Source organism: Mytilus edulis, chromosome 3, assembly GCF_963676685.1.
Source record: "Mytilus edulis chromosome 3, xbMytEdul2.2, whole genome shotgun sequence".
Taxonomy (NCBI): Eukaryota; Metazoa; Mollusca; class Bivalvia; order Mytilida; family Mytilidae; genus Mytilus; species Mytilus edulis.
The window spans coordinates 30535988-30563467 of NC_092346.1; the positions used below are offsets into that span (position 1 = coordinate 30535988).

The 27480-nt window shown below is 31.8% G+C and overlaps 1 protein-coding gene across 1 annotated transcript; it reads left to right on the plus strand.

Moving 5' to 3' along the window:
• Nucleotides 1-1586: 1586 nt before the first annotated feature.
• On the plus strand, nucleotides 1587-27296 carry LOC139516211 (transcriptional adapter 2-beta-like). Its single transcript, XM_071306155.1, has 16 exons — nucleotides 1587-1840; nucleotides 1955-2014; nucleotides 3103-3203; nucleotides 4127-4167; nucleotides 5133-5183; nucleotides 5817-5873; nucleotides 6979-7082; nucleotides 7920-7992; nucleotides 9120-9276; nucleotides 11715-11794; nucleotides 12762-12833; nucleotides 14588-14652; nucleotides 15732-15796; nucleotides 16464-16581; nucleotides 20407-20469; nucleotides 24282-27296. The coding sequence occupies exons 1-16, from the start codon at nucleotides 1748-1750 to the stop codon at nucleotides 24402-24404; spliced, it is 1323 nt and encodes a 440-aa protein (XP_071162256.1). The 5' UTR covers nucleotides 1587-1747; the 3' UTR covers nucleotides 24405-27296.
• Nucleotides 27297-27480: the final 184 nt, after the last annotated feature.

The window sequence follows — 27480 nt, forward strand, 5'->3', positions numbered from 1 at the left end:
GAACATTGAAACTTAAACCAAGTTGAGGGCGAAGTACTTTTTTAACTCCAGTGTCCTCAAAATATTATAATCAAATGACCATGTTGACAATAATCAAGTTGGATTTTTTTATACTGGGGGCCGGCATATATGTAACACTCAGAAACGTTTCCATCCCCCCAAACGTGTCCATATAAACCGCAAAACATGTCTTGTTGCTAAAGAGCGCCAAAACGTGTTCTATTAATGAGCGGCCAAGTGTGTCCATTTTGTTATTCATTTGAAACCCTAACGTTGTGATAAGTCTCACTTTTAAAAGCTTAGAAACCAATTCTGCATGAAGCAGGTCATTTATTGCCCTCATACATTATACATTCATTTAGGCATCATAGGACAATATTAGCACAATAGAAGTCATTTAGTAAATTAGGATGAAAACTGTACGAAACTAATGAATTGCAATCTTTATGGTGTTTTTTTTTCTAATTACGCAAGTCAAATTTGCCACTGGACATCAAGCAATAAACAGTCAATAGTTAAGTATGTGTTGCAAATTCAGTTTGCAATTTTGCGTAATATAACCACAAATATGAAGCACTGGGAAAACTAACAAGATAAAATGTATTAAATTTTCAATTGTGAAATACACTCTATGTGAACTTTAAAACAATGATAATTTATATTGATAAAAAAAACAAAAAAAAACGCTGCAAGTAAAAATAAAGTGTTATTGTGCGATTTTTTTTTTTAACCTGGTGGTTTATTAATTTACAAGCATAAGTTGGTGTGCACAATCATAGCATGTCTTCAATAGACATTTGTCTTTATGCACTACTACACTATTTCCTCTAGATTTCTGTGGGTATCTTTGAAAATACAACCGTACTCGAAGTCTTTTATCGTACCCCGCGCCATTGAATTGTAAACGTTTTTGACTTTACGGAGTAATATTGGTGCTAAAAGTTTTCAACATTTTAACGTTTTCATCTGGACACCTTTTGGCGGCGAATAACAATTAATATCGGACACATTTGGGGATGTGAGATCGGACACCTTTGTTCGATTTATGATTGGAAGGACAAGTTTAGACGAAATGAGACACGATTTGGAATTAGATACTTTTCAGAGTATTACATCAAGGAATTGTATATTTAAATATACAATCGGCCTGGATTATATACATATAAAAATAACCAATTTCAATGTATAAAGTTATATTATTAACCAACCTATTTATAAGGGTATTGATAACACAAAGGATTTGTATAAAACAAAGACAACACATTTGTGTCCCTATTGATTGATTTTTTTTTAAATTTGATTTTGTTGAAAGAAAAAATACCGCATATTACATTGTATTCGAATAGGCTAATTCAACTCTACTTGATAAAAGTGTCAATGATAAAAATAGAGTTATCTCTCTTTATCCATCTCTTTCCCACCGTTGACTTTTATGTACGTTTTATTGTGATGTCCCTTATTAATTTAATAATAAATTATAGAGGAATTAAAAAGCATTATTTAAAAATGATGCTTCATGCGATTTGTTTTTCATGAAGTACGTTAACTCTATACAGAAAGCTAATACTTTTTTTCATAACCCGGAAGTACTTAGGAAGCATGGGAGAAAACTGACGTCATGATTTAGCAAGTCGGAACAAAAGATGAGCCGCCACAAAATATTTTGAAAAGATGCGTCTTATTTAGAGTAAATTGTATGGTCTGTCTTATTCATCCTTATTTCTAGGACGCGCATCCACAATAAGAAATGTCTAAAGTGCGCTGTAATTGCTGTCAGATTGAAATTTCAGGGTTCAGAGTACAGTGTACAGATTGTACAGACTTTGACCTTTGTTTACAGGTGAGTATGACGTCACTGGCGTGCCTATCAAATGCACATAATCTCTTTTGTTGACCATAATTTTCTTTTTCCTAAAATTATCAAAGATTGTATTTTATGTTTCCTTTTTTTCAGTGCTATTCACTTGGTGCTGAGATCGGAGGTCATAAAAGAGTTCATGAATACAAGTTGGTGGTATGTACATTGTGATTGGGGATACCCAATGGAGATCCTACATCTATAAATAGAAATGCTTGAAATCCTAAGTGTAATGTCCTGCTTCAAACAATCATGTCAGTTATAACAAAGGGATTATCTTGCAATTAACTTGTATTTGTTTTTATATCCACAATATATAAATTATGAAATTGAACATTTTCTGACAATTGAAAATATTTTTTTTATGGTTGTGCTTGTTCTTCTGTTTATGGGAAAGACCCTATTGCTGGAGTGTGGAATTTCCCAGAACTGTGTCGCTATGTGCATGGCTGAAGTCCCAGTCTTCATGCTTAACCACAGGCCAAGCAGCCAAGACTTGTCAAATAGTTTTCAGACTTGACTATGAAAGGCCAACAGAATTTATCTTTTTTCTGAAAATTGAGCTCCTGGCCTATAGATTGAAAAGTTTTTCATGAAGTCTGAAGTCAGTTATGTGAAAAAAGAAAGTTGAAAAAGTAAATCTTGCTGTGACTTAAAAGTAATGTGACATCTCCGGCAGATATCTCCCATGTACATGTATACTATATTTTACCCAGGTCAACATGGGCAGTTAACACTCTTGCTGCCGGAGGGACACATATGTCCATGGCTAAATTTATGCAAGCTTCTCATCAATGCTGTATCTCTTAATTAAAAGAACGAAGATTAAACTGTTTTGTTTTTCTCCAATTGGTCCAAAATGTAATGGTCATTATGTCGTGACGTCATATCGAATGATGTCGTTGTTTGGCATGTTACATCACAGACGTTGAGCTGTCTTATTTTCCGGCATATGAAATGCAGCCTTCAAAAACAGTCCGCAGCAAGAGGGTTAATTCATAAATGCAAAATTCGAACGTTGCGTGTTAGAAGATTTGAAATCTCAAGTTATTTGTTAACTAAATCGGACACTTAAGGTAGTCAAAATGGCATTTATCACATGAAATTAATAAAAACCATATAGTTTTTGATTGAAAACACTCATTTCATTTTAAGAAAGATGCATTTTATTCATATAAACCCTAATGAAGATTTTCCTCAAAGATTTGACAAAACAGTAGTATTGTGAATATTGTTTGTTTTAGAGTGACTACGTAGTAGGAGCTTTTGAACTTGATACACCATGGACTCTGGCAGAAGAAACAATGCTTTTAGATGCGGTGGAACAGTATGGATTTGGCAACTGGTAAGTTATCACTTGAACGAATCTTTTCTTTATGACATTCTTCAGCAATACAGACCACTACTGTAAACTAACTTATTTTCGCGTTTAGCCCTTTCTCTCCCATTTCGCGGCAATTTAATTTCGCAATTCTTAAATTTACTTGATGTGGTTTAGTAAAGAAAAATTAAAGTTTCACATATTTGTGATAGTTTTCTTCTCTGAAAAATAAATCGCTCGCGAAAATTAGTTGGTTTACAGTATCCTCAGTGGTGGCATGTTTTAAAAGTAGGTTATCTTCAGAGAGTCCTATTGAAATTACTAAGATAATTGTATCAGCTAATTTAAGGTTACTTAACAAAAAATGTGTTCTGCTTAGTCTATTATGGTCATTGAAGATTCTATTTGTAGGTTGTAAGGTGTTAGATATGATTTGGATAGTATCTATACTAATATATATCTAGTATTTCTATACTTTGTCACCTCAAGTGCATGTGTATTGTCTTTCATGGATTTTCCCTTTAATCTGTGATGATGAATAGATGTTACACATGTAATTGTATTTAGCAGCTTTATTACTAGTGTTGAATATCGTTCCACAGCTAAATTCTGGTTTCTTATCAAAGCATATGTAATGAACAATATGTAACAAAATTAAACATAATTTTTAAGAAAATAACAATATGTAATGATTATCTTAAAAAAGTCATGACAGTTCCTCACAGATAAAAAAAATTCTATCCATTCAGTACATGTGCATATCAAGTCAGCCAGACTAGCTGAGTATTGAAATATTTTAAGTAAAAGTAGGACCTGGAATATGGGTTGTGGACCTTTCAGTTTGAAGGGGCAAAGGTCAGGCCCCTTCCAGTGCCAAATGTTAATTTGAACCCCTGTAATGTTGCATTCATTTAGAGTATATGAACAAATGCTTGTTTCTTTTGCAGGGAGGATGTGGCAAATCATGTGGAAAAGAGAACTGCTGAAGGTATTTATTGAGATACTGTAGAAGGCTGTAGCAAAAATTTTATCTGCGAAAGAAATTAAACCTTTCCACAGAATCATGAGTTTACCTGTCAATATTAAACTTCAGTTCTTTGTCCCTTGAAATATAATGATCACTAGTACTGGAACCTTTAAATTTCTTTTAATAGAAATCCATCACTCATTGATTAATTTACCTGAAGAACAAGGTGTTGAATAATGAATACACATGTAACAACTCACAAAACTTCATGTGATTTTGTATTTTTTCAGTATCAGTTATATTTTCAAATTTTTAAAGGTTAACTTCTGAAGAAGAAAAAAAAATCAGCATTTTTCCTATTGAAAATTGTTTTTTGGTGTGTTTGACATACTACATGTAATAGTTATCAAAGGTACCAGGATTATAATTTAATACACCAGACATGCATTTCGTTGTCAAAGACTCATCAGTGATGCTCAGATCAAAATAGTTAAAAAGCCAAACAAGTACAAAGTTGAAGAGCATTGAGGACCCAAAATATGACAACGGTAATCTAAGCCTAAACTAAAGCTGGACAAAATGACTAGGTTTAAATTTAAGCCTTGTTATTAACATGATTAAGATTGATTGATTCAATGAGTAAATAAACACAAAAATGCAAATTTTGGTAGAAACAATGCTAAAACATTGTCAGAAATCAACATTTTATGTCAGTCAGTGATTGTATCGATCAGATTGAAAATAGCAGTCTTCACGATGAACTGTTAAATCTACAGCCCCGGAGCTCAATTTTTGAAATTTTTTAGTTAGATTCTATTGGCCTCTAGATATGATTTTAACAGGCCCGAGAGCAATTTTACCAGCCAGGGCTGCCATTCAGCGTGAAGACTGATAATGAATAATTTCCTTATCATGTTTATTATGTGGATATATCGTATCTGTAATCCATAAATTTAAACCATAACATTTTCTTTGTTTACTGACAGAGTGTGAAGACCATTATGTAACATTTTTTGTATCAGGAAGTGTTGGAAAAGGTATTTATAATTAAACATGATTTATTATTTAAGTTATCTGGACAAAAACATTTCTACTGTATAAAAGCCCAGATTTGAAAATGAAACTGATAAAGAAATATGAAAATTTTAATAACTTAAACAAAGAAGAGTGGTCAGAATTAGAAAAAAAAAGAAATAATATTTGTCACTTTGTATATGTAGAAGACCTTAGTTGAAATGATGTAGTGCAAAAAAAAAGTTATAGGTCTTAAGTGCTGATAATAAAGTTTTTATGAGGATTTCTGATAAAAAAATCTTTAAAATGTTAGTAGTTTTGAATACTTATTTCATTGAAGATCAAAACAGAATTGATCAGGAATGCGTTGAACAACTTTACTTTGTTCATTGACAACTCTACATCCAAGTCACATTGAACTAGTAAAATGTAAACCATTTTTGGTCAAAGTACATGCATGTTAATCATGTTGATATATTCTGAAAACATGATACAAAATGAAAGTTCTGGTTTATGACCCTAAAAAATTACTAAATACCATACATAGTCATGATTTAGAAAATGAAACACTCAATGCATGTAGTTTTGATGTAAATACACATACTATTTCAACAAGGGTAAAAGAAATTTGGACTAGTATTCTTTATTATTTTTAGTCACAATCAGACCAGATGCTGCAGACGCAATAAAAGATCATACATGTCCCAACGGAGGTATGTGGAATGGGAATAGAGATGATTTAGGACTTTTCTTTTTTGTGATAGTATTTGCAAAATTAATTGTTATTATTTGCTCCAAAAATATCAGATTGAAAATTTTCAATTTTTCTCTTCTAGATGCTGTTTTTGTACACATGTCTCAAAGGTGTCTCAGAATTTTAATCTAAAAAAAACTCTGAATTATATTTTTAAATAAAATATGTTTTCATTAAGTTCTAAAAGGGAGGTAACACAGTGAGTCAAATAAATATGAAAAATATGTATTAGGTTATCTCCTCTATGAAACTTATTTAGAGACAACATGTTGCCACTAACCATATGATTTACTATATCAGGGGCTGATCCAGTCATTTAAATAAGGGGGGTTTCCAACTAATGTCCCCATTCAAATGCAATGATCTGTCCTAAAGAAAGGGAGGGTTCCAACCACAAGAAACCCCCCTCTGGATTCACCACTGTGTATATGACATGTCTTTTATTCAAACTGATGTCTGAGCTTTACAAATATAATTTTTTTTTATAAAATTTCAAAAAGTACTACTGCTCACCTTTAAAATAACTCTTAACAGTAACTATATGTATTGCAACACTCACATTAGACATTAGGTGAATATCTAATATTTTAAATTAATAAATTATTGCAATGTTTTCATTATTGCGAAAAAAATGCAACAGGGTTATAGTCTCAAGGATTTAAACTCGCATTTTGAAAATTTCTATATGAATTGAACAGGATTTTTCTCAATATTGCTAAAATTAAAATGGCCTTTGAGTCTTAAATGACAAAATTGCAATAATAAATGCACGCAAAAAATTCTGAATATACAGTTTTAGATTTTAAGTATGCTTTATTCTTTGGCAATTTCTTGTAAACAGTTGGTTATAATTTCGGAGCAGTTGAACAATTTGGATTGATGAAACAAATTGAAATTTGATGAGAATTTTGAAGAAGAAAAAATGTAATATGTGGATAGAAACACATCAGTGAAATGAAAAAAAATATGTGATTGCAAATATTAATGACCAATAGAAGATTTTTAAATAAAAGCTAAACAAATTTTAAAGCAAAGTACTCATCAGAATTTCTTCTCTTTTCCAGGTCCTTTGTCACCTAGTATAACACAACCAATATCACCTGTAGAACTTAGTCTTCCTGAACAACAAGAACTTGGATATATGCCTCTTAGGGATGATTTTGAAAGAGTGAGTTAAGCCATCTTTTTAGGTTGGGTCTACTGTTATAAAATTGACAAGCATACAGTAACAGCAGATAATATGCTACCAAATTTTCTAGATTGTTATTAATTTGGGATTTCAAGAGTACTGGAATACTTGAGTATGGCTTGGTAGAAAACTGTTTCAAATACAACAACAATATTTGACTAATCTGTTTCCTATTGGGATATTGGAGATCATTTTATCTGCATGACTATTGCTTTACACAGCACACTACCTTAAAGATCATTTGACAAGATCATATCAAATCTGTTGCATTCAATGGTGACCCTTAGTGGTTAAAAGCATCAGTGACTTCAAATCATCCCACCTTTGTTTATATGTTTTCTTTAGTATTACAAAATGTAAAAGGTGTTTTTAAATTGTTGATTAGATTTTTGTTTACTTTAAAAAAGTAATACATGTAGCTTTTTATCATGAAATATAATTCCTATGATTAGTTATATTCATCAGACAGTAACCATGGTAACCAACAAAGCTTAAATTGTGTATATAAGTTTATTCTCGTTTTCTGGATATTTTTCATGATTATCCCTAAAATTATTGATGTAGTATAGGATATTTTAAAGTCACTTATCTTTCCTCACAATTCATAATAAAAATCATGAACATATTTTATACTCGGGTAAATTTTGATAGAAATTAAAACCTATTTCATAGATTATCTTTCAAAAACAACAGTTGAACAATTTTCAAAACAAGATCAGTAGGAATTCTTAATTTTTTTAAGGATTTGGGTTGTTATGTTTTAGGACATTTCTGTCTTTGTGATGCAGCATGTTTTATTATTTGTGTATTTTGTAGGAGCACGACAATGATGCTGAAATTTTAATTAGCAGTTTAGCCAATAATTATGATGACGAAGACATTGATATAGGTAAGTATTACGCATGATGTGAAAAATTTTGTAGATAATACATCCACGTTAACATTATTAATGAATATGTCTACGTCAGTTCCTTCTTCAGGGTTGAAAAAAAAATATGATGAAAAGTCATCAGAAAATCAATTCAAATATTTTTACAATTTTTAATTTTTTCAGAATAGCATGTTGAAATAATCAAATGAATTTTTATCAAAATTGCATGTAATCATTAACCCTTTCACCGATGAGGCCCGGTTTACTGGGATTCACGCTTCAGACAGCTAACGATGAGTCCCGTTTTACTGGGATCGGAATACCTCTTTTATATTTCCCGCTTAAAACAGTGCAAACATGAGTTATCTTTCTTTGTTGAATACCCGGACGAAAGTGTTAACATGGCGCTTCCGTTTGTTGAAAACCGTGTCAAAATCAGAGGAATTTACGAGAATTTGAAATGAGGGAACATTTTTTTTTAAAGAATATGGAAGAATTGAAGCCAAACTTGTATACTTTTTTTACATTAAATGTCATTTCGTGTTCAAAACACTTGGAATGGACATCGTTCAGTGTAAGGAATTTTCAAAAGTTTGCCGTTTTGGGTCAAAGAGCAGAATTTTGAGAATTTCACCTAGATAATGCCAACAATTTGAAAATTTGAATATTTATGAAGAAAAAATTATCAAAACATGAACCTAACTGTGAACATGGTGTTAGTGAATGAAATAAAGACACAAATAACTACTGACAAGTTTTTATTGACATTGATTATGAAGATCTCCCACTTGAGTAATAGTAGCCAGGGAAGCCATCGTCTCAGAGTAGCTTCTGTCTGGGCAGCTATTGGTGAAAGGGTTAATAGAATTCTTTGGTTTTGACGATGTATTAGAAAATTTGACTCCATGATATACTTGCTTAAAATGGCCTTAAACATGTACAGCTATGTAGAAAGAAGTCCCTAACACTATATAGAAATAGTTTTCATTTTAATACACATCACAAATATTGAACTTACTCCAGGGATTAAAAAAAAAACCAAACTTTTGATGCTCAATTTATTTCTTATGTCTTACGTCAGTTTGTATGAATTGAAACATTTTATGATTCATAATGTTCAATGTTTTAATGTTGATATATTTCAGCGGTAAAACTTTCACAAGTAGAAAAGTACAGAACAAGATTAAAAGAAAGAGAAAGAAGAAAACGACTTGCGAGAGGATACAATCTTTTACAAAGTGCTACTACTATAGGGAAACAAAAATCTCAAACTCCAAAGAAAAGAATTCATAAAGAAGAAAGGTACATTATACTTTGATACTCTATTTATTGGTAACTAGATATAGTCTAAAAGTTGCACAAATCATTTAATAGAAGAGCAAATGATATGGGATACCCATCCATGTTACAAAATCAGTAAATACACAGCAAATAAAACACAAAAAGCAAAGAAAGAGTATTTTGATGGCTGTTCTTCATCTCAAAGTCACAGAATGGCTCTCAAGGACCTCGGTGGCAGAATTGTCTAATTATTTACTACTGTGATCACTAGCCAGTCAACACTGAGGTTATGAGTACAAACCCTGCTCGTGTGGGTGCACTCGACTACAATCTTAATTGACTAGGATTGTCAGTTTTCCTAACGAAGGTCGGTGGTTTTCTCTGGGCACTCCGACTTCCTCCACCAATAAAAACTGACCACCACTAAATAACCCAAAAGTGGTGCTAAAATATGGCATTTAAACACAAAATCAAATCAAATCACAGTATGGCTTGCCAAAAGATTGAAACTGAGATTTAAAACTTGAAACTTAAGCAGAATTGTTTTCAATATGAATTTCATCCATTAGAATTGGTGATGTTTATCTCAGTTTGTTTGATGTAAAAAAAATTGTAATCTGTTGTTTTTAAAATGGTGAGGGCTATTCCATTAAAATGTATGTAGGAGGGTAGGAAGGGACTTTCAAAACATCCCTACAACCAAGAATCTCTTTTAGACAAATTTTGTATTATGTTAATAGATGCAAACTGAAAAATACCCATGACCCACACTCAATAATTCAGCTTCCCTTCCTACCCTCCCACATACATTTTAATGGAATAGCCCTGATCAGATCTTTACATCCAGCCCAAAATGTACAAAACACAATTTTTATCATTTCTATTTGTATATTTTCAATGAAGCAAGTTACAAATGTAGTAGCAGCTACAACGAATGTAAGTGACAAGTTTTTGGGATACGATTGCTTTCAAGCAATCTGTAGACTTATACCGGTGGCTCAGAGTAATTTCCCTCACGTCAATCGTTTTATTCTAAACATTAAGGAACATCTCAGATTCTTATGATTGTCTTGCTTTAAAAGGTAAAAACAAACAAAGGGATTGAACTTAATCAACTTTCCTATAATGTTCTTTTCATAATCTTCATGTTTGATAATTCCCTCAACTTCGATGTGTGTTTTTAACAACACGGAAAATCAGAATTAAGCAGTATTTATATTTAGTGTAGTTATAAATTTAGAAACAAGTCAGAGGGAATTCCCAGTTTTGATAAAATGCGAGAGTTCTCTGAATACCGATAAATCTATTTCTGTCATATAAGAACTGAAGTGGAGTTTTTCTTATATGTTACCGTTATGAAACTGATATTTGAGATTGTACTTCCATAAAGAAATTCAGAAACATCTAGGTCGTTTAATAAGCATTTAATATATCTTGCCCCAGGGTTTGATTTGGAAATTATGCGCATGCGTATAGTTTTCTAAACTTTAAGGGGTTTTAGATTGAATGGTTGCTCTGGATTCCCCACTCAATTAATTAATTTATAACTCATGGGATCTTTTCTATGTTTGTCTGCTATTGAGGGTTATTGTTGTTGCATAATTTTAAATCATATGCATCATTTAGATTAAAATAAATATATTTCACATCTTAGAACACCCCTTCAGGCGAAATGGAGTCTTCCATATTATCGTTTCGAGTTCTCTCCCTTCCCGCAGTAACTTCCGTGAATTCTGAATATAAACAAGACGTCGAGTATTAGCTGGTTCTGTCAATAAATGTCGTATTATATTAAAAACGAATGCAATTTAAACCGATAAATGTGTACGGAAAGGAGCCATGATGACTGACCCAAAGGAAATTAAATATTTAAAGAGTTAGGAATGGGGTTCCTCTTAGAATTAACGTAGGAAAAAGGTGATAGATACGAATTGAAATCTACATCTACATCATAGGACGATCGATCAGCACATTGATGACTATACGTCGGCGCATCGCTAACAGACACTTAATAAAATATAATGTAACCAATAAGTGAAATAAAATACCTTCTCTGACATCTCTCACTCTGAGTCAGTCAGTGACTGCTGTGGAAAGTAAACTTGGTATTGATAGTACAAAAATAAAACACAATAGACCTAATTACATTGTTCATACACTTTTACCCGGGTTTGGCTATTTTGTAACTATTTTACATGTCTGTTTGTCATTTGAATTAGTTTTGAAAATAATATTATCCAGCTACATGCATACATGTGTCAATGTAACAATGGCAATCGTATCCCTCAGAGCAATCTGCTCTTTGATTAACAAAATCATCTTTAAAATGTTTGTAGAGTTGATAGGACATAGTTTACCATGTAATATGTTTTCATTGTCTTGTAAACTAATTTTTTACAACAGAGTATCATTTCATCTTGTGAAAATACAACTGCATTTATGTATTGAATATTTTACAGGGAATTCCAAGATAAAATGAAGGTTTTTGCACAGTTTCATACCCTGTCTGAACATGAGACTTTTTTAGAAAATATACAAAGTAAGATTTATTTATTGTCATCATATAAAATAGTAGGAAAAAAAATATAGAGGTTGATTTCAATTTATGAAACTATAGATTTTGTTTATATATAACATTTGTTTTACCAGCCTTAAATAGTTTTCAAAATTACTCCAAAATGAGAGCACATCAGTAATTGGTATTCAATTTCACAGTGTTGAAAAAGAACGAACTTTCAAGTTGCAGATTTAAGCATTTTATAGAATATTATGTAAATCTTTTCCTTGAAACAATTATGATCAACAGTACATGTACCTGTATGAGTATACATTGTATAAGAACTTATCAATATGAAATTTTATCCATTTGTTTTGTTAATGTTGATTTTTGAAAACAAAGTGAACCTTTCATCGAATAAGTTATACAAGACCATAGGGTATATTTTGTCTCACAAGAAGCAACATGAAACTCTGGTTTTCCATAAGCATGATTTGAATACCGATTTGCTAAAGGGACTAGAGGATAATTATATTCATCTTATTAAGTGTACATAACAGTCTATAATTTATGATTTTTTTTCTTCTGTCAAATGTTTTTTAAAAGAGAGATGGAAGGAACCCAAAGTATTCTCAAACTTATAATATAAAAAAACAAGATTTCAAGGTCATGGTAAAAAAAACAAAGACGGACAGTAGCCTGAGCAAAAAGTGAACAACATGAACCACAACAAATAATGGATGTTTGCATGTGCCCCCAAAGGGTTAACAGATCCTGCTCAACATGTGGCACCCATCATGTTGCTTATGGAAGTACAAATTTGGTGATAAGTCTTAATTCAGTGATGTCGCATTCAAAGAAAAGAGTATGAGATTATGGTAATATCGACCAGAACATTCAATATTTTGAATTAGGGGCATTTTAACATGATAAACAAATTTAAACAAAAGTAGATACTCAATTTTGCACTTTGTTAAAATATTCAGGTTATGGTCTATTTTTTTTTTAGAAGAGAAAGATCTGAAAGAAAGAATACAAGAATTGTTGAAATACAGAAAACATGGTATTACCAAACTAGATGGTATGTAAATATGTTGCCACTTAAAATTAAGAATGTTTGATATCTAGCTGAGGGAGGATAATGTTTATTTTGCTATTTCCTTATATTTGAATTATTTTATGGTATTTTATTTAAGTGTAGCCTAGGAGGGATCACTGTTAAGGCAAAGCAAAATAAAACATATTGAACAAAAATTTCTTTATATATGTACACTTAAAAAAAACCCAGATGGTATGCAAATGATATTTCACAACACTTAGATATATATTTTTGTGGTATACGGTAACATTTCTTTTCACTTTCATACATTTCATGCTTGAATGTATGCAAATTGATAGATTTGGTCAATTTCTGACAAGTTATTATTGTACTTTGTTCATTACATTTCATGGTTGATTGATTTTGGTAATATTTTGAGTTTGTCTCATGAGTATAATTGTTAAAATTATGATGGGAAATCATTGTTAGAATTTAATCTGTTGACTTAATGAGCATGTATTTTTTTTTAAGTGAATATGTCTTGAACATTATCCTTCAAATTTCTGGTTTCTATACAGGTGTTGGTTTTGCTTGCATGAATAATCTTCTTTTCATTGAACACTACTCCAACTGAAGGTTTTTAAAATACATGTACTTTCACTTGATTTGATAAGTTCTATTAAACAAAACAAACATAATTATGAAGAATAAGGGGTGACTAGGAAAGTTTTTAATATTTTAGATTACCCTTGTCTGTCTGTACTTAATTAATTGATTCCTCTTCCTAAATATTAGTTGGCCTCAAACATCTGTTGTTCAACCTATATATACCCAATCTTTTTTACCCCAAAACACAGTTTATTTCAAATTTATGGGGCATCTCTTCTATTGTTCTCTGAAATAAGCTAGCCATGGATCATGATCCAGTCACCTCCTCTCCACCCTTGGGGGACTTGGATAGAATTTCAGTTCCTTATTACCATCTATCAGGGATCAAGTTTGAGTTTGGGTGATTTTATTTTAACTTCTTCAGTTATTTCACATGCACTGTATCAATGGAAACGCTGCTAAATTCACGGTTTCTGCATGCCAACTTTATTTTGCCTAAACCAAATGTAATGAAACTTACACAATGCTAATTCCTTCTAACATGGGTCAAGTTTGAATTTGGATGCATCACTTTCACTGTTGTTGAGTTATATCTCTTTATAAATGAAAAAAAATGCTGAATTTGCTGTAAATTTACAAGTGAGGAAGGGGCATTCGTTTTTATATTGTTTGTTACGGTTATTTGAGATTTTGAAGTTATATATTTGTTTGCATGAGTTTCAAATTACATGTTTCTCAAATTACATGTTTTTCATGCTTTATCTATATACCCCGTCAAAACATTCCAAGTTTTTGAAACTGATGCTTCTAACTGAAGCAGCAATGAGTCAAGCTTTGGTCTTTTTCGTTATTAAATTAGACCCATTTGAAATCAATTGGTTATTGAATACAGGAAAAATTAAATATCAGTTTGTTTTTATACTGTAACAGTTTTGGGTGTCATTTCAGTAGAGGAAGACAAAAATAGAATGCATGATGAAACTGGGTTAAGGCACAATCACTTTTAAACAAATTTAATGAATCGGAATCGAAGGTCAAAGTTTGGTAATATTCTATTTACTAAATTTCTGGATTTGAACAAGGTTACCGTTTCTTGTCAAAAATAAAATGCATGTGATGATTGAAACCATGGCAACAGCTGAGGGAGAGGTGGTGCATGGTTTAATTTCTTCTTTGTACTACTTCAGATATTGACGTATTTGAAGATGAAAAGTACAAACGAGATAAAAAGAAAGAGAATAAAAAGAAAATGGTGAGCATCATTTTTCTTTCATGCCACTTTGACCTTTGAACATTTTAAATGCACATTGTTGACATTCTATATTGTAAACCAACTTTTTTTCCAATACTGTTTTTTTTTCTCGAGAATATCGTTGTCTGTGAAGTTCATGTCATTAATGTATTGATGGAACTTTGCAGTTTTGTGATTTTTTCATTCACAGAGAGTAATTTGATGTTGTTATCTTTTTTAATCCAATAGAAATCCTTGAAAGAAGTAACTGCTTGCAAATAAAAGTTGGTTTACAGTAGTTCTTTCATCATTTACATCGTTGAAAAATTAGAGAGAAAAAACTGTTGCCATTTCATCAGATGCACACACACATATTTCAACACATGTAACATGATTATCACAATGCTATTTATTTATCATCCTTTCTCATTAAAATGTTGTAGACAGTATTTCATTTATTGCCCATTTCAGACAATGGGGTCATTAACGTTTGGAGTACAGTTATTTTACTCAAAACTCAGAAATCAACCAATTAAAATACTTGATTGGTGTTTTATCGTCCTAAATATGCATGAAATATTTGCCACTGGACATTAAGCAACCAACAATCAATGATTTGGTGTTTGGAGCACACATTTTGTACTATTTTGAAAAGTTTGATGATCCAATCACAAAATGTCAAAGATTTTTCAACTTGCATAGGCCTTGCGGTCATAAAAATTTACAGTATTATTATCAGACTAGGTATTCAACAAATTAAGATCTAGATTTAATGACTCAAGCAAACATTTTATAATCTGAGTACTGAGTTTAAAAGTTTTATGACTGTATGCCTAGCACTCATAATTTGATAGAGAGAAAAACTGAGAGGACAAGGGGAATAGTTTTGTGTTGATATCTTTCTCTATATCTACTTCTGTACAATACATATCTACCCTTGTAGATCTTTCAGCTGAAAATCACATTGTCAATACTTGAATTTACATTGAATATATTCAAAAATATCAGTTAGTTTTGGTACAGTGTATTTAAGATTTGTATTTTGCATATATTTTCATATTCATGTAATCTAGAAAAGCACTTTTATATCTATTTTTCAGGGAAATATCACTCCTTTATCAAAAAGAAGTTCAATGGCTTCAAAAAAGGCCGCCGTCGCTACAGAGTAAGTTCCTGTTTTACTTGATATCTTATTTTATGTAAAATTAGTAACAAATCTATGGCTTCTATGAATTATTTAGATAATAAATAAGGTGATTTAAAATACTGAAGCAAAGATAAGATTGTAGTGTGTATGGCATTTCTATTTTACCCCCTGTAATATAAAAGCAACAAATTGGATCTTGATAAAAGGGGATTTACATAGTAGGTAAATGATGAGTTTGCTCTAAATATAGCTTTATTGAGAACTTTATTACACTATTGTTTACAAAGCGAAAGAAGCATGTCATATTAGAATTGATAACAAGGTATCAATATACCCTACTTATCACTAGATCTACAAGCTAAGTCGGACTTGTGCTTTTAAGCTCACAAGCAAGGTAACAGATGTCAGAATGACAAAACACCAAAAAAAATTCTGGAAATGAGTTAAATCCTTTGAACTGGTTCTAGATAAGGTCTAAAAAAATTTGCTGTGAGTTTCAGAAAATTTTAGTTTACAATTGAAAGATTTTAATATTAATTCGAAACTTACCATAGTTTTGAATAACAGATGTGATAATGTTTTTATTATGTTCTTGTATCAATTTGTGTCCATATGTGGACTCTATATAAGTTTTGTTTCATTGATCAAAATTCAAATTAATCACACATAAAATTTGCCATTTCAGAGAAAAATTAGATATACTTATAGACGAAGACGAATTAAAAGATGAAAATAATGAGAATATTCCTAAGGAGGCATGCAATATGCCCGGTTTTGACATGTTGTCAGACCGAGAGAGAAGGGTAAGCATATTAGGTCTGAGACCACCATTGTCGTCCCTTGATTTTCATTGTTCACAAATATAGTCCCTAGTGTTGACAGTGGGTTACTTGCCATTAATTTTTATACCCCTTCCAAATTTATTTCTCCATGTTTAATGCCTCAAATTGCAAGTAGGGGGGTGAAATTACACTGTAAAAAAAATTGGGTCCAGAATTTTAAAGGAAAGTAGTGATTTGGTCCAGCTGAAAAAGGTTTAAAATTAGCACTTCCGAAGCTGTCAAAAGATTTCAAGACGCCGTAAACATAAAATTGTCCATATTTTGAGTTAAAGACGATGAAGTTTTCTATAGATTTGATATAATTTGTCCCAAAAGTAGTACTACACACTGTAAAAGTTTCTTTGAGAAAGCGCAGGTGGGATTTTTTTTATTTTCATTTATGTTCTAAAAGAAATGCACTACGAAATAATTGTGGTCTCGGACCTAAGAATAGACTATCTGTAACATAAGAGATGGAATTAGTATATTGAGACTTGTTGCAAAACATATGGTATTACTCAATTTATTTCACTTGACTGGACGGAGTTTAATCGATTCACTCATAATAAACCAGTCCATCTGTAGATAGGTGTTTTAGAATAAACTCATCAATGAAGTGTCCAGTCATTCTTTTGTAAATTCCTTTGATGACACTGATAGGTGATTAGAAATCTGTTACAATTATAACGGCAATCATCCTAATCACACACATCTTCAAATAGACTATCATTTGAAATAACATTGGTAATATTGACTATTTCATTAAAATCAGTGGATGGGTACACTTCCATAAAATTACAAAAGAGAAGTATTCAATTCTTATTAGCTCACCTGGCCCGAAGGGCCAAGTGAGCTTTTCTCATCACTTGGCGTCCGGCGTCCGTCGTCGTCCGTCGTCGTCCGTCGTCGTCCTGCGTCCGTCGTCGTTAACTTTTACAAAAATCTTCTCCTCTGAAACTGCTGGGCCAAATTTAACCAAACATGGCCAAAATCATTATTAGGGTATCTAGTTTAAAAATTGTGTCCGGTGACACGGCCAACCAACCAAGATGGCCGCCATGGCTAAAAATAGAACATAGGGGTAAAATGCAGTTTTTGGCTTATAACTCAAAAACCAAAGCATTTAGAGCAAATCTGACATGGGGTAAAATTGTTTATCAGGTCAAGATCTATCTGCCCTGAAATTTTCAGATGAATCGAACAACCCGTTTATAGGTTGCTGCCCCTGAATTGGTAATTTTGAGAAAATTTTGCTGTTTTTGGTTATTATCTTGAATATTATTATAGATATAGATAAACTGTAAACAGCAAAAATGTTCAGCAAAGTAAGATCTACAAATAAGTCAACATGACCAAAATGGTCTGTTGACCCCTTTAGAAGTTATTGCCCTTTATAGTCAATTTTTAACCATTTTTCGTAAATCTTAATTATCTTTTACAAAAATCTTCTCCTCTGAAACTACTGGGCCAAATTAAACCAAACTTGGCCACAATCATCATTCGGGTATCTAGTTTAAAAATTGTGTCCGGTGATCCGGCCAACCAACCAAGATGGCCGCCATGGCTAAAAATAGAACATAGGGGTAAAATGCAGTTTTTGGCTTATCACTCAAAAACTGAAGCATATAGAGCAAATCTGACATGTAGTAAAATTGTGTATCAGGTCAAGATCTATCTGCCCTGAAATTTTGAGATGTATCGGACAACTCGTTGATAGGTTGCTGCCCCTGAATTGGTAATTTTAAGGAAATTTTGCTGTTTTTGGTTATTATCTTGAATATTATTATAGATAGAGATAAACTGTAAACAGCAAAAATGTTCAGTTAAGTATGATCTACAAATAAGTCAACATGACCAAAATGGTCTGTTGACCCCTTTAGGAGTTATTGCCCTTTATAGTCAATTTTTAACCATTTTTCGTAGATCTTAGTTATCTTTTACAAAAATCTTCTCCTCTGAAACTACTGGACCAGATTTAACCAAACATGGCCAAAATCATTATTAGGGTATCTAGTTTAAAAATTGTGTCCGGTGACCCAGCCAACCAACCAAGATGGCCGCCATGGCTAAAAATAGAACATAGGGGTAAAATGCAGTTTTGGCTTATCACTCAAAAACCAAAGCATTTAGAGCAAATCTGACATGTGGTAAAATTGTTTATCAGGTCAAGATCTATCTGCAACAACAAAAGAAAGAGAGTTTTTAACGACCTCAGCTGGCTATACAACCGTTGCACAATCAACTGAATTTTGCAGAAATCATTTATAGGATAGATTGCCCTTATATGATAATTTTTTATTACCTTTTTGTTTTTTTTGGCAAAGGCGGGGGGGTTGCGCAACAACAAAACTACTTCACAACTTTCTCATTACGTTGCATTTCTTGTTAGATAAATTTTACAAAAATTCTCCCCTGAACAACTGTCGGATTTAAACAAACTTGGTTTAAATCACCACTAGGATATCCAGGGACCACTGTGTATGATGACCCTGCCTGCCCACATGGCTGAAATAAAACATAGGTTTCAAATGCACTCTTTAGTATTATATCTCTGAAACTAAACAACAGTACAACAGTTGCATTTATCATGCAACAATTGTAAATAAAAATATCAGGTGAGCGACACAGGGTCCTTGGACCCTCTAGTTATTACATTTCTCTAATTCTTACTTTTTTAACTTTTTCCTGAACTGTTGATACTTTTTTTTAAACAACATGTGGTCCCTTTGATCTCAGTCATTTGATAACCACATTAAATTTTTCTGCTTTCCTCTGAAATTCCTATTGTGTTGTCATGAAAAAAGGTGACTATGCCAGATGACGTCACACATCAAGAACACATCTTTTTTGAAGGTTGTTCGAAAAGAATGATTTTAAGATTGTCTGCATATAGTCTTAAAATCATGAGAGACAGATTCCACCATCAAATTCACGTGTTATATCAAATTTTCTTATTCAACTGCATTGTTGTAACATAATCATGGGGTGAAAATGCTCTTATGAATGTTGCATTTTAACCCGTTCACTGATAGCTGCCCAGACAGAAGCTACTCCGAGACGATGGCTTCCCTGGGTACAACTTAAGTGGGAGATCTTCATAATAAATGTCAATAAAAACTTGTCTGTAGTTATTTTTGTCTTTATTTCATTCACTATTAAACACCATGTTCAGAGTTTTGTTCATGTTTTGATAATTTTTTCTTCATAAAATATTCAAATTTTCAAATTTTCGGCATTATTTAGGTGAAATTCTCAAAATTCTGCTCTTTGACCCAACATCGTATTTTTTTTAACCAAAACGGCAAAATTTTGAAAAATTTAATGAGGCTGTACAAATTCCTTACACTGAACGATGTCCATTCCAAGTGTTTTGTACATGAAACAACATTTTATGTAAAAAAAAGTATAGTAGTTTAACTTCAATTCTTCCATATTCTTTCAAAAAAAATGTTCCCTAATTTCAAATTCTCGTAAATTTCCTCTGATTTTGACACGGTTTTCAACAAACGGAAGCGCCATGTTTACACTTTCATCCGGGTATTCAACAAAGAAAGATAACTCATGTTTGTACCGTTTTGAGGGGGAAATATAAAAGAGGTATTTCTATCCCGGTAAAACGAAACTCATCATCAGCTGTCTGAAGCATGAATCCTGGTAAACCAGGCCTCATTGGCGAAAGGGTTAAGGGGAATAAAATATAATTGGGAATGCTTCATGTTTGATGTCAGCCAATCAAAAGTATGGATTCTTATGAAACATACAATAATGTAGTATAGTATTAAAATTTTGTTTATTTTTCATTTCTAGCTTTGCAGCTCAATTGGAATGACATATGCCAACTATCAAACCATCAAGACATGCATAATAAAGGTAAATTGTTATACAAATGTTATGCTGAGGCCGAGAAAAAAAAGATCCGTGTTTCCGGTAACCCGACCGACCCTGTTTTTTTAGCCCCGACCCTAACTTTTTTATTGGATCTTCCAAAAAAAAAAAAAAAAAAATTTATCAACCGACCCTGTTTTTGACACAGGCTTCTGATAGATGACATAATATTTTTTCTCTCTTGCTTCCTCTTGCATAGAAAGCCAGTAAAACATTTTATTAATGTCAAAAGGTATTCCAAATAGGTTAAAATCCAAGAAATTTGCACAGCAGGTGCTTCAAAAACATTGCAAATGGCACACTTCCGGTTTTTGAAACTAATTACGGATCCGGACTTGGAAAAAACATGATAATTTTCCGGATTTCATTTACGATGTCAAAAAAAAAAAAAAAAAAAAAAAAAAAGAATTCCGACCTACCGACCCTATTTTTCAAAATGATGTTACCGGAAACACATATCTTTTTTTTTTAGGCCTGAGTTCACACGTAATTCGAATTCGATTCGCATTAGGGCTATTCCAGAAAAAAATGTATGGGGGTTGGAAGGCAGTTTTTGTCAGCACCAGCCACCCAGACAATTGTAATTGAGAATTATAGTGCATTATAGTGTGAAAAGTTGCTCTGATACCCATCACCCATGTATTATTAATATAATGTGCCTTCCAACCCCCCATACATTTTTTTTGGAATAGCCCTTAACTAATTCGAATTAGTTTAATTTGCATTCAAAACGATTTACGTCCTAACGTCAATTCTAATTCGAATTACAATGTGCGTCAAATTCGCTTTACTGTCCAAACGACGTTAACTTTTAATTCATATTAACAAAAACGTATTTCTAATTCGAATTAACCAATTCGAATCAATTCGAATTAAAAAAGAAGAGTGTGTGAACACGATTAACAAATTCAATTAGCATTCGATTAGAATTCAATTCGAAATAAATGTCCGTGTGAACGAGGCATTAAAATTGGTATGAATAATACCAATTACTGGGGGAAAAAAATATCAAAAATACCAATGAAAATGGAAAATGTGAAAATCCCTATCAAACGAAATAATCAAAAGCTGAAACTCATGAAACTCATCAACGAATGTAAAACAACTGTCATAGTTCATAAATCAACCCATTTTACAAGAAAAACAAGGATAATGATAGGATACTATACTGTCAAAAGTCTACGCAGTCAAAAAAAATAATAACTCTGGAACAATAAGAAATATTTAAAAAAAAACTCAAATTTATGACAAAAGACAGCAACCCACGTAGTCATGACTTTGGACAGGGTTGATTTAGTCTTTTTTTAGCTCACCTGTCCCGAAGGGACAAGTGAGCTTATGCCATCACTTGGCGTCCGTCGTCTGTCGTCGTCGTAAACTATTTTAAGAATCTTCTCCTCTGAAACTACTGGGCCAAATACTTTCAAACTTTAACTGAATGTTCCTTAGGGTATCTTATTTAAAAATTGTATCCGAAGTTTTGATCTATCAACAAACATGGTCGCCATTGCTAAAAATAGAACATAGGGGTCAAATGCAGTTTTTGGCTTATAACTCAAAAACCAAAGCATTAAGAGCAAATCTGACATGGGGTATTATTGTTTATCAGGTCAAGATCTATCTTCCCTGAAATTTTCAGATGAATCAGACAACCCTTTGTTGGGTTGCTGCCCCTGAATTGGTAATGTTAAGGAAATTTTGCTGTTTTTGGTTATTATCTTGAATATTATTATAGATAGAGATAAACTGTAAACAGGAATAATGTTCAGCAAAGTAAGATTTACAAATAAGTCAACATGACGGAAATGGTCAGTTGACCCCTTTAGGAGTTATTGCCCTTTATAGTCAATTTTTAACCATTTTTCGTAAATCTTAGTAATCTTTCACAAAAATCTTCTCCTCTGAAACTACTGGGCCAAATACTTCCAAACTTTAATTGAATGTTCCTTAGGGTATCAAGTTTGTAAATTGTATCCGAAGTTATGATCTATCAACAAACATGGTCGCCATTGCTAAAAATAGAACATAGGGGTCAAATGCAGTTTTTGGCTTATAACTCAAAAACCAAAGCATTTAGAGCAAATCTGACATGGGGTAATTTTGTTTATCAGGTCAAGATCTATCTGCCCTGAAATTTTCAGATGAATCAGACAACCTGTTGTTGGGTTGCTGCCCCTGAATTGGTAATTTTAAGGAAATTTTGCTGTTTTTGGTTATTATCTTGAATATTATTATAGATAGAGATAAACTGTAAACAGGAATAATGTTCAGCAAAGTAAGATTTACAAATAAGTCAACATGACGGAAATGGTCAGTTGACCCCTTTAGGAGTTATAGCCCTTTATAGTCAATTTTTAACCATTTTTCGTAAATCTTAGTAATCTTTTACAAAAATCTTCTCCTCTGAAACTACTGGGCCAAATACTTCCAAACTTTAACTGAATGTTCCTTAGGGTATCTAGTTTGTAAATTGTATCAGAAGTTGTGATCTATCAACAAACATGGTCGCCATTGCTAAAAATAGAACATAGGGGTCAAATGCAGTTTTTGGCTTATAACTCAAAAACCAAAGCATTTAGAGCAAATCTGACATGGGATAATATTGTTTATCAGGTCAAGGTCTATCTGCCCTAAAATTTTCAGATGAATCAGACAACCTGTTGTTGGGTTACTGCCCCTGAATTGGTAATTTTAAGGAAATTTTGCTGTTTTTGGTTATTATCTTGAATATTATTATAGATAGAGATAAACTGTAAACAGCAATAATGTTCAGCAAAGTAAGATTTACAAAAAAGTCAACATGACGGAAATGGTCAGTTGACTCCTTTAGGAGTTATAGCTCTTTATAGTCAATTTTTAACCATTTTTCGTAAATCTTAGTAATCTTTTACAAAAACCTTCTCCTCTGAAACTACTGGGCCAAATACTTCCAAACTTTAACTAAATGTTCCTTAGGGTATTTAGTTTGTAAATTGTATCCGAAGTTATGATCTATCAATAAACATGGTCGCCATTGCTAAAAATAGAACATAGGGGTCAAATGCAGTTTTTGGCTTATAACTCAAAAACCAAAGCATTTAGAGCAAATCTGACATGGGTTATATTGTTTATCAGGTCAAGATCTATCTGCCCTGAAATTTTCAGATGAATCAGACAACCTGTTGTTGGGTTGCTGCCCCTGAATTGATAATTTTAAGGAAATTTTGCTGTTTTTGTTTATTATCTTGAATATAATTATAGATAGAAATAAACTGTAAACAGCAATAATGTTCAGCAAAGTAAGATCTTCAATTAAGTCAACATGACCAAAATTGTCAATTGACCCCTTAAGGAGTTATTGCCCTTTAAAGACTTTTTTTACAATTTGTTCATCATGTTGACTTCTCCTTTGAAACTGCTGTATCAATTTCAGCCAAACTTAGGCTAAATGAGGTTCAGAGTATCTAGTATAAATTTTATATTTTATTTCCTTGTATGTCAAGAAACATAGCTCCTATGGCTAAAATAGAACATAGGAGAAAATGATTATTTTTTTTGGCTTTTGAAGAAAATAGGACGATCCAAAAAACATTTAAATAAATTGAAAAGCCAAAATAATCATTGATGAGAGATTTAACCAAAAGAATTAAGGTGAGCGATTCAGGCTCTTGAGAGCCTCTTGTTTTTTAGACCTTAAGGGTTCTGATATTTGTACTTAGTAGATTGAAACTGTTTTATTTTGATGCAGTATAAAAATGCAGCATTAATTTAAGTTAATATGCCAATAACGTCAGGATTGCAATCAAATTATTTTTCAGGATTATTTACAGAGAAGGCAAGGAGTTCCTATTAAAATCCGCTATCCAAGTGGATTGGACAAGACACATCGGAGACAGATCATCAGTTTCCTGACGGACAATGGTTGGATTGGTGTTACTTGAGAGGTAAAGGAAGTAGATTTCACCAAAGAAATTGATGCTACTTTCATGTATATTGTGCAAAGCAATATAAGACTGAAGATAGGCTAGAGTTGTACTTCTAGGGGCCATTTAGTGTCGTTTACTAGTTCGACCTATGACAATGCTGAAATGTCATAGATATTGCCGTCCATACAGTTCTGACAGAAGTGATTGGTGGGTTGAAGAGAAGAGTAAACATAAAACATTTTCAAATAGACAGATAGATGTGCATTATGTGCATTAGATGTGCAGAATGCGCAACAGTTATTTACCGCTAAAAGTGTTCAATGGGAGGGGTCATGGGGTCATCAAATCAATTTCTTTTTTCTCATGTGTTTATAGAGACAATCTAATGATATGTATCTGCATTTGAATCTCCTTCAAGGGAGCACTGCCATGATATATAGGTTTGAAAGATTGTTGAGCAGTGTGCCAAACAATCTCATTGTATTCATTTTCACAACAAAAGTTACCAGGTCAATTTTAGAATTTCTTTCTCTTTTAATATGTGCTCTTTCAGGATGGTTTTCAGTATTTTGCATTGCCATTTGTTTGTGTTTTGTTTTTTTAAAGTTTAGTACATTATTTTATTATGTTTTAAGGGGTGTTCAGAAACATGTATATGGAGGGGGGTCTGTTGAATTTTATGTTAAAGGGAAGTTATATAATAGGGTTTTTTATTTGGAAGCACTGAGATGCAGTCTGAAAAAGAGAAAAAAATTATTAAAATCATAGATAATTTGTCATTTTTTGTCTATGAATATAAATTGAGAATTTTCAATTGATGAATCTTGCATAAAGTCTTACAATTTGATAAATTTAATACGAAACCAGGGGTGTATACACTTATAGAGATGATTATTTTGTGTGTATTTATGTGTTTGATTGTATTCTAGTCCCTAGTAACTTTTGAAATATCTCCATTAAGTGCTGTATTTGATATAATCAACATTAATACTGTTTTTTGTTAATATCTGACTGTTCATATTAAGAGATAATTTATTAGATATTATTTATGTAATTAGTTATATATTTATTTATTTTATGATATTGTTTTAATTTAGTTTTTTTATGTTGGTGATAATAAAAAAAAAAGAGATTTTTACCTTGTACAGCCTATGTTGTAAATTTCTTCTGAGAAAATGAGTAGTTGTACATTTGCAAAAACATGAAAGAATAATCAAAATTGGTTTTTAACTTTTTTATATATTTAATTATCTTCTTACAGATATTATGTCAATATTTCAAGAAATGAAGCATCTTTCTGTTTTAAAGACTGAATATATTTTCAAAGCGTGTCAGACACATTACTTATCTGGTCAAAGACCCACCTTATGTTCATTTTTTATAATGAAAAACGTGTTTGAATGTGTGATACCATCTGTAGTGTATTGTGTTTTTAATGGGTTTCAGATGATTTTATTTTATAGCAACATTACAGCTAATTTCGTAATGCTTGTAGAGTAAAACTTTGGTTGGCTTGCTCGTTTTGTTTATATAAATGTTTATTCAAGCTTTGTAATTAAGATTGATATCTTCAAACAATATACATGTATATATGCATAGTTAAACCTTTTTAAACGTGTATATATTATCTTTAAATTTAATTGTACGCTATCCCAATATTCTTGCTCAACATGCATTAGGAAATTAGCTGTAATCGAAATGAAATTCAATACCAGACTTGTTGTAATAATTATTTTCTTCTTCATTTGACTGGTAGCAATCATTTGCATTTTATTGATGTGAAGGTAGAAAGGCAGCTGTTCATTTTGTACCCTGTAATTTTATATTCATGAAGATATATCTATATATATATATATATATACATGACTTATAAATCAGTGTTCACTCAACCATATCATACAACATATTAGTAAACAAGGAATTTTGCAAAAAAACATTTTTTTCTTTTAGAAAATATATCATCACATCCATAACACAATCAGAAAATCATTTCAAATAACATCAGATTCATGCAATATAGCATCATTTTAATCATAATGCTAATAATCCCAAGGGAGAACACTGACTCCTTCATTAAATAAAATTCCTAATTGAAGATAAGGTGTCTTCATCCATCTTGGATTGTAAGCTAGCAGAACATAATAGGTCAAGATCTTTTAAATTAATTTTTTTTCTCCTAAAAATTTCAAATTTTGAAAGATTAATTCATTTGAAATACTTTTATATGAATAAGGTTCAAGTTTTACACGGAAAATCGCAATTTTGCACAACCAAAGAAGAAAAAAGTTCATAGTTTTATACTGAATATTTTATTTTTAAGAGAAAAAATGATACATTCTACATTTTGGCAATTCATTTAAAAAATTCTATCAATTTTAATTCCGACTCCTGATCTACCTTAATTTGAGAAATCATATACATTTTGAAGGTGCAATAGTAACTATGCATTTAAAAAATCACAACCTTTATAACTTAATGGTGTATTTTAGTCTATTTTTGTGATCCTGTAAGAAAGTGACATACACAGTACATTGGTATCTGTATTGTGATCCTAGTAATGAAAGTGTCCCAGACATGGGGAATTTGTAATGACAGTGATGTGTAGTTTCTCTGTATAGGTAATTGTGATTTTTTTTTATTGAAAGTAACATAATGTGTGTTGAAACTGTTTTATGACCTTGTAAAGAAAGTGAGATATATGTTATATTATACTTTATATAAAAGTGATAGATAGTTTCTTTGAAACTGCATTTATGGAAGGACTAAATTATTGTTCAAATGTGTTTGTACTTACAATGTCTTGAATGTGTACAGATGTGTCTAGATGTAGTCTATTTGTGTGTCGTGTGATATTGTTCTTTTTATGTGAGATACGAATAAAAGGAAAATAAAAACATAAAACTACTAGTGTATTCTTTTTCTTTACATTTAGGGGAGAGCACCTATTGAAATTTAACATAGTGTTTAAGATGCATTAGAATAAATAAAGGCAACAAAAGTATACCGGTGTTCAAAAGTCATAAATCGATAGAGAAAAACAAATCCTTGTAACAAACCAAAACCGAGGAAAACACATCAACTATAAGAGGAA

Excerpts from the sequence above, each read along its gene's own strand:
- LOC139516211 (XM_071306155.1), top strand. The coding sequence starts at position 1,748 with ATGTCTAAAGTGCGCTGTAATTGCTGTCAGATTGAAATTTCAGGGTTC. Across the intron at positions 5,184-5,816 it reads ATCAGGAAGTGTTGGAAAAG|TCACAATCAGACCAGATGCT; the intron begins GTATTTATAATT and ends TATTATTTTTAG. Across the intron at positions 15,797-16,463 it reads AAGGCCGCCGTCGCTACAGA|AGAAAAATTAGATATACTTA; the intron begins GTAAGTTCCTGT and ends TTGCCATTTCAG.